This window comes from Tachysurus fulvidraco, chromosome 23 (assembly GCF_022655615.1).
Source record: "Tachysurus fulvidraco isolate hzauxx_2018 chromosome 23, HZAU_PFXX_2.0, whole genome shotgun sequence".
Taxonomy (NCBI): domain Eukaryota; kingdom Metazoa; phylum Chordata; class Actinopteri; order Siluriformes; family Bagridae; genus Tachysurus; species Tachysurus fulvidraco.
Window position 1 is genome coordinate 1763714 of NC_062540.1, and position 8690 is coordinate 1772403.

An 8690-nucleotide genomic window follows, 5' to 3' on the forward strand; every position below is an offset into this window, starting at 1 on the left:
AGTTTCACAAGTAAATCAGTGCCGGTTGGAGGAAAATTGTGTTTGTTTCAAATTACAGACGAGTGAGTGAAGTGAAGGTAGAGAATATTTTCGACAGCAGTATCAGCATTCTTTTTAAAGCTGGCTCTTTTTTAATGGATGTCCCTGCAGTTCTCCCAGCGGCCCTGAACACCGAGGCTTGTTTAAACTCAGTGTGACGTTTGGCCTTTCTAAAATGGCCAGCTGCCACAAAGCTTTTGTATTCTGTCACTTACTATCAGCACCACTACCTTTCCAGTAATCGCTTTTTATGACCATTTTGGATTTGAATGTTTTTTAAAGACGATTCAGCAGAAGCGCTGACAACCTTTCAACCGAGGAGGCAGAAATCCGTCGACAGTCGACACGTTTCTCTTTTTTTTTTTCCCCAGACGGATTACTTTAGATACATGTCGAATCGGGTGAAGGTTTGTGTGTTTATTAATGATTAATATATTTATAAGTTGTTAGAATTTTAATGATGAATGAAAATAAAAACCTTTTTTTTTTTTTATCTAAAAGTCCTCTCCAGGCCACAAGAGGGCAACATCACTCGTGCTAAAACGTGATGATGTCGTCCTTTTTTTATAAGAATTGAGGTAATTTCTATGAAGTTTTCTAGCTTTGCATTTGCTTGTTACCTTTGCCTTTGCTATTTTTTTCCTGTCAGGTTTGTTTTAGTCTCAGACTGACGCTTATTTACACGTGAAATTACGAGGCTATGAAATTATTTTCATTCTTAATCTTTTTTGTAAGAATGAAATATTTCCAATTTATAATGAGTTATAACTGCTAACAGTCAAGTTCTGATTGTTGCCTCCATTTATCTCTGACACTTTCTTTCAAATCATTACACTCTAACATGATATGTTATTCACGCTAATATGAAATGGAGGGAAGGTGAAAGGGGCGGGGCTTCTTTGAGTGTAAGTTAATAGCTGAGAGTTTATAACACTTTCGCAACCATCAATCATAACAGATGATTGTTTACATATGGAGGAATATCAGACTGCATCGACTTGCTCTCGTCAGGCGTCGACGCTACACCACAACTCTGTAAACTGCTGATGATAATCTTATTCCCGGGAGACGCACAAAGACGTGAGGGGATTTAGCATTAGCTAGTAGCTCTGAAATGGATGTGTGAATATTCCAGACTTTCTCAGGGAGCAGCTGGACGTCTCCCCGGGACACCCTGAGGGCAGTCTACAGTCTTCAGAAGGGATTCTGAGGGAAATTATAAGCCTTCTGTGGGGAGCAGTTAAGAGGATTGGGCTAAAGTTAATAGCCATATGAGTTGGATCAGCTAGATTGAGATCTTCTTTGTGCATGCGGCTCATTTGACACTACATGCTAGGAAATCCCGGATTAGCATGTCTGAATATGCTCAAGAGTTTAGTCACTCACTTGATTTTCAGACGTTGTCTTCTAACATGTCGGCTTTTCTTTATCTCATGTTAATAGAAATTTGAAGGTAGTGTTAAAGTGGTAAAGAAGTGACAGGAATTTGAATTTGTCTTCTCAGCAATCTCTTTATTTTATTTGTCCTGTTTGAAAGTAAACATGCTAGCTAGTTGAGTAATGTTGAGAAAGCATTATTAACTGTTTAGCTAACCGAGCAAACTAGCCATCAATTCCCTGCACTTTACATCCGTTACACTTATTAGCTTGTTTAGCTAACAACATCTAGGTCTGGTTAGAAGTTTTGATGAAGCTAATGCTATGTAGCTTCTTATATTCCTTTCTCACCTTAAGAGTGTCACACGTTTTTAACCCGACTATGTGGCACGTCTCTCCGAAATCTGTTACCATAGTAACGATCATGAGCACTGGACTATATAGCGGTGATTTGTAGCTGCGGTACAATCTGCTCTGAGAGAAAGTTAATTGGTAAGCAATCAGAATGGAGGATTAAATCAAAATAAAAAACACGATGTAACAACCGCGTCCTCTTTCAAAGCATTTTCCCCACATATTTTGTTGCTTTTTTGGTTTCAGTGCATCACATTCCTCACTTCACACCTCCTCCGGCTCGGTTCAGGACATTATACGCAGCAGCATTAGACACCGGCGCCGTCTCATGTTGAGGGTTTGAAAGCGAGGTGCGAGCGATCTGTACAGAGCTGAATCGCTTGCTTTGAAGTCCACCGGGCTGCCTGCTGGCTGCCAGGAGTGTGTGTGTGTGTGTGTGTGTGTGTGCGGGCCGATAAGGAGTCTTGGGTTTCGCTTATTCTCACATTGAATAGCAACTGGCCCTTTCATGTCCGTCTTTGGAGATCGGTTTCTCTGAAATGTTCCGTTTGTGACTGAAAACTGAATTGGATCAGAGGAAGAAGAAAGAGTTTATTGGTCCTCACATGGGTAAGGAAGCTGGAACAGCGTGTTGATAGGGTGGATAGGTGTTGATAGGGTGGATAGGGTTGATAGGGTGGATAGGGTTGATAGGGTGGATAGGTGTTGATAGAGTGAATAGGGTTGATAGGGTTGATAGGGTGGATAGGGTTGATAGGATGGATAGGGTTGATAGGGTGAATAGGTTTGATAGGGTTGATAGGTGTTGATATGGTTGATAGGGTGGATAGGTGTTGATAGGGTGAATAGGTTTGATAGGGTGAATTGGGTTGATAGGGTGGAGAGGTGTTCATAGGGTGATAGGGTTGATAGGGTGGATAGGTGTTGATAGGGTTGATAGGGTGGATAGGTGTTGATAGGGTGATAGGGTTGAGGTTTGCTGGTTTGGTTAGAGTGGGAATGGGGATGTTGGGGATTGAGGGAGTGGTGATTGGGCTCTTGTGGTTTGGTTAGAGTGCTGATGGGACTGTTGGGGTTTGGGGATGGTTGGGGGGTGGGTTGTGGTGATGGGTTTGGGGGTTTGATTGCAGTGGTGGTGAGGGGGATTGTTTGCACTAAAATGAAAACAACCTATTTTTGTCTAACATGATGAGAGGGAATTCAGTCTAGTCTGAAATGTGCTGAATATGCTGTCGAGCTCCGTCTCAGGAGCGCCGATAAAAATAAACTTTGGCCACTCAGCTCGCATTTGTTTTAAAGGCTGGGAAAAGATCAAAAAGAGTTATCTTACTAACAGTGCTGGATGTTTCCCAGCTACTACGGTGTGACTGGAAGCTGTAAATCTGTTCAGGGTCGTGACATCACAAGCATCAAGAAATGTAAACGCTAGCCGCAGCTAACGTCATTTGTGAATCGTTCTCACTTTAATTCTCTCGCTCTTTTTTCTTATGATGATGCTTTTAAAATAATGCACATAATGCTTAAATAACCAGATCGAACCAGAAAAGCTTCCCTTATAGTGCTTCTGTAGTCTCTCTTCCTTCCTCTTGTCTTTTAAGTGTAAAATAATGGCCTTTTAAAGACTCTCTCTCTCTCTCTCTCTCTCTCTCTCTCTCTCACATCAGCTCTCTTCACAGAGGTCCCTCATGACATGACGGCACACAGCGGGCAGGATGTGGAGATGGCCTGTTCGTTTCGGGGATCAGGCTCCACTTCTTATTCTCTGGAGATCCAGTGGTGGTACATCAGGAACCACAAAGAGTGGACAGACAAGGAGACGTGGACCACCAACCAGGTGACCGATGCTGATGCTAATCCGTCCTGTCTGTCCTGTAGTGAGTCGTCTAGTTCGGAGCTGTCTTCGTTCAGCAAAGTGATTTATAGATACGTTCCTACACATATTTTGGCAGAATGTACGACGACGTGTAGATTTCAATGATTTTGTAAGGGAGCGTAACCGAGCCCTGATTTTCACTTATTTGTAAGATGACGCGAAGCTACATGTCAGATAAAATGTGTAGTTTGATACTGCGAAGCGAGTTTGGCTGCATTAACAAAGGCACTCGCTCTCTGGTAACCTAGCAACATAGGGAGTGACACGCTAACAGCCAATCATGTAACAGTATCATGTTTGGTTGCGCCATATCGTCGTCTTGTGCCGGTCTGCTGGATTCCACGTCAGCTCACCAGTATGGCAGTTTCTCTATGTTTATATTTAACACTTTGCACCAGTTTATTACACTTTATTAAGCATTTCTTACATTTTCTTTCATTTTGCACCTTAAATGTTAAGAGATGAGTTTTCCTGGTTGTCGACATTTCTGTCTTAATAACTGAGGGGATTCTGAGCAGAGAAAGGTTAAGTTTCAAATAAAAATGTTGTAATGTAATATATTTTTCTCCTGGTCCTTATTTTAAATGGGTCATAAAAAATATCAATAATTACCGATATCGACCGATATGAAACACTGATATCGTGATACAGTTTTCAGCCGTATCGCCCAGCCCTAGTCAGTGGAATCTGAGGTTCGTGTGATTTCACATGGAATCCTCATCATGTATTTATATTCCTTCACTCATCACCCTTCTTTCAGAGGTTTTGCCCGCTCCAGGGGCATTTATCTATATACTAGCACAACTTTTTTTTATTTATGTTTGTTTTTCGTCCTTTGCATCGATCTGTTTGACTGACGTTAAAACCCCGTCTGGGTTTGATCACGTCTTCAGTTTGGTAGAAAAGAGAAATAAGTGACTGGAGAATCAGACAATATATATATATATTTTGTTGGTTTTATAGGAGATTTTTTGTTAACAAGAAATTTACATATATTTAGTATGCAGTCGAGGCTTCGACTAATTAAATACGCATCAATTTGCATTTGTAATAAAACCAACAAAATCTACTCTGTGGTTGTTATTGCAAGTAAAAAAAAATATATTTCACTGTAACCGCTCACAAGAGAAAGACTTTTATTTTCTTTAAGACACGATTCTTTCTTTATTGTTTTAATCTAGAAGACAGCAGGTTGTGTTATAGAGGAAATATATAACAAGTTCCATCCGTCACAGAGATCTCATCTTCCTGAAGATTCCCAGGAATTCTACCACTAATCCGACGTGTCGTCAGATTTAACGGTTCATTATGGTACACCAACATTAACCGGAAGGAAGATTACGTAATGCGGAGAAAAGGAAGGAGGCTGGGAGAAGGGAAGGGATACGGAGATGCTCTGAGGGGGAGAAGTGTGTGCAGGAAACCTTATCTCCACATTAATCACTGAGGTAGAAATAGCATCAGGTTCCCCAGGCACCTAGACAGGGAGGAGGGAGGAGAAGGAGTGTGTGTGTGCGCGTGTGTGTGGGGGTGGGAGGGCAGGCACCGGAGAGGAAAAGGAGGAAAGATTGAGAGGTGCCGAGGAATAATTTTCCAGGGGGTGAAGGGTTCAGCGACAGAGAGGAAAAGTTTGCACGACTTCGTGCTGCGGCGCTGCGAATGCTTTCTAATTGGAGGGAGGGAGGGAGGGGGGGGAGGTAAAGAAACTCTCACTAACCTCCTCACCAACATCCATTATTCATCCTGGGCCACTGAGGAGAGAGCAGCCAGCTACGAGATCTCTGCTCAATTCTTACTTCTTGTCCACTTCTTACACACACACACACACACACACACACACACACACACACACACACACACACACACACACAGATTCATAAAGGCATTATCACACACACACACACACACACACACACACACACACACACACACACACACACACACACACACACACACACACAGATTCATAAAGGCATTATCACACACACACGCACACACACACACACACACACAGAGATACATAAAGGCATTATCACACACACACACACACACACACAGACACACACAGATACATAAAGGCATTATCACGCACACAAACACACACACACACACACACACACACACACACACACACACACACACACACACACACACATACATAAAGCCATTATCTCACACACACACTCACACAGATACATAAAGGCATTATCACACATACAAACACACTCATACATAAACCCATTATCTCAAACACATGCACACACACACACACATACAGATACATAAAGGCATAATCACACACACACACACACACACACACACACACAAACACACTAATACATAAACCCATTATCTCAAACACATGCACACACACACACACACACACACACATACATAAAGGCATTATCACACACACACACACACACACACACACACACACACACACACAACACAAACCAACTGCTGCTCTACTCCCCACCTTTACACACTCTGCATGCAGCATGTTCCACCATCACTGAGACAAAACTACAGCCGTCCTCGTCCATTCTAATAAGCCTGTGTTCCTGAATCATCATCCCTCTCTCATCAACCGTCACAAAGTACCATAAAACATCTGTACAAATCTGACTCACCTCCTGTGAGTCCTGTATTCATTAAGCATCATGAATGACGTGTAGTTGCGAATCATTATAACCACTCATAGCATTCTTCTGCACATACATTAACACTGCGATCACTATTACTGCAATAATCCTATGAATCCTGTATTATTCATTCGTCATGTTTCACGATTGTTGTTATATAGCATACATAGCATTACACATTCATAAAGTGCTATAACTGCTCTTAGAGTCTTCGGTGCTTATAAACATGTCATAACGCAGCGTAGTCACTTCTAAACCGTAATGTAACGTTTCACAGCCGTACAAATCGGGAACGTAACGGTTTAGTTAACGCTTCCTGTGAATCCTGTATTCATGTCTTATAAACACTTATAACACGTAAATATTTAAAACTGCTTTAAGAAAGCTTTCTAGCTAATCTAAAAGAATTGCAGTTAAAGAAATTAAATTTCTTTAAAAAAGATTCTGCAATTTTTCTAATTGTGTTAGTTTTATTTTTATATATTTTTTTTCTTAAAAAAAAAAAGATATTAAATCTGAAGCTTTCCAGGAGGCGCACGGTGGAAGGTTTCTGACTTGCAGCACAAATTTGATAAATGTCATTGGATCGACCTTTGATTTGACCTTTTTTCCCCCCCAGACTGTAAAGAACTTTGATCCAAGAGATAAAGGACAAAATGCAAATCCAGTGAGGTGTCGTGTTGAATATTTCACACTCTTCTCTGACGCAGCTGGTGTGTTTTATGTGTTTTGTCCTGTAGGTGGCGCCTCAGGAGGAGATGTCAAGGGACGCTACGAAAATCAGTGTAAGTTACATCCTATCCTGTCCAGACAGACAGACAGACCGGTCTATAATGTGCCTGATTGTCGTCTCGTGTTAATGTGAAACATTTACAAATAAATTCTTTTGTCTTTAGGGGTGAGGTTTGGGAAGCAATTGTAGAAAATCCAGTGAAATCTCTGAACGCGAAGAGCTTCTGTCGCGTCTCCTGCTGTTTAATATCAAATCAATTCTCTTCCGTATTCTTGCGAATTTGAATGATTATGCTCATATTCATCACAGAACACACACATCACACCTTCTAAAGCAATTAGTGTCACTGTAACGGAACGTAAAGTCACACTTAGTGTTCCTGTTGGGACGAGTACGAGAAGAAGGACCGCATTCAAACGCTGCTGTGATCTGTAGTTAGATGTGTGTGTGTGTGTGTGTGTGTGTGGCTATACTGGCTAGCTCTGTGTGCTTGTGTGTATGCTGTTAGTCACAGAGTTACTGGGGTGAAAAATCCCTCTGGTAAAACACTAGGTGATGCATCACTGGGTAAAACAGAGTCCCAGAGGAACAATAAGAAAAAACAGTTTCAGTCAGTCAGTCCTCATAAAACACACACACACACACACACACACACACACACACACACACACACACACACACACACATCATGCCTTAAATCTGTCTCAAATTACACACCATGCATTTCTAGACATCACCGTGTAGTACTGTACATCACGTCACATCCCCCCAGTCCGTACCTGAGGCACAGGTCTGATAGCTCCGCCCCTTTTGCTACATGAGGGATGTAAGTGAGAGGCGGGGTTTGTGTTTATAGCTCTGACTTTGATCCTTGGTGCTTTTTTATTGAATGAAATTCAATACCAAACAACAGACAAGCCCACTAACCCCTAGCCCCTTAGTCTAACCCTTAACCCTAACCCCTAGCCCCTTAGTCTAACCCTTAACCCTAACCCCTAGCCCCTTAGTTTAACCCTTAACCCTAACCCCTAGCCCCTTAGTCTAACCCTTAACCCTAACCCCTAATCTTAACTCTAACCCTAATCACTAACCCTAACCCCTAGCCCCTTAGTCTAACCCTTAACCCTAACCCTAACCCCTAATCTTAACTCTAACCCTAATCACTAACCCTAACCCCTAATCTTAACTTTAACCCTAATCACTAACCCTAACCCCTAATCTTAACTTTAACCCTAATCACTAACCCTAACCCCTAATCTTAACTTTAACCCTAATCACTAACCCTAACCCCTAATCTTAACTTTAACCCTAATCACTAACCCTAACCCCTAATCTTAACTTTAACCCTAATCACTAACCCTAACCCCTAATCTTAACTCTGACCCTAACCCCTAACCCAAGCAGCTGGATTGGAAATGTGGTCTGATTGGTTAGAGTGGATTGGGAAGGGAATTACGGGCTGATCTGCATTTACATCCTGTTGCCATTGGTAACAACAAACCGGCAATCCAGTAACTGTGTAAATTTTAATTCTGGTTTGAATCGATAGCTCAGGCAGTAACGAGAGGAGATGAGGAAAGACAGGATAAAAGGAGACGAAGAATGAAGAGATTAATACAAAATGACAGGCGAGGAAAAGGAAAGAATAGGTTGAGACAAGAAAAATGGA

General features: G+C 41.7%; 1 protein-coding gene across 1 annotated transcript in view; it reads left to right on the plus strand.

Annotated features, from left to right (window-relative positions):
• Nucleotides 1-8690, plus strand: part of LOC113655257 (V-set and transmembrane domain-containing protein 2-like protein) — a 34150-nt gene that overhangs the window by 19928 nt on the left and 5532 nt on the right. The window contains exons 2-3 of the mRNA XM_047807122.1: nucleotides 3435-3604; nucleotides 7029-7073. Coding sequence (XP_047663078.1) covers nucleotides 3435-3604; nucleotides 7029-7073 — 215 coding nt within the window. The remainder of the gene's footprint in view (nucleotides 1-3434; nucleotides 3605-7028; nucleotides 7074-8690) is intronic.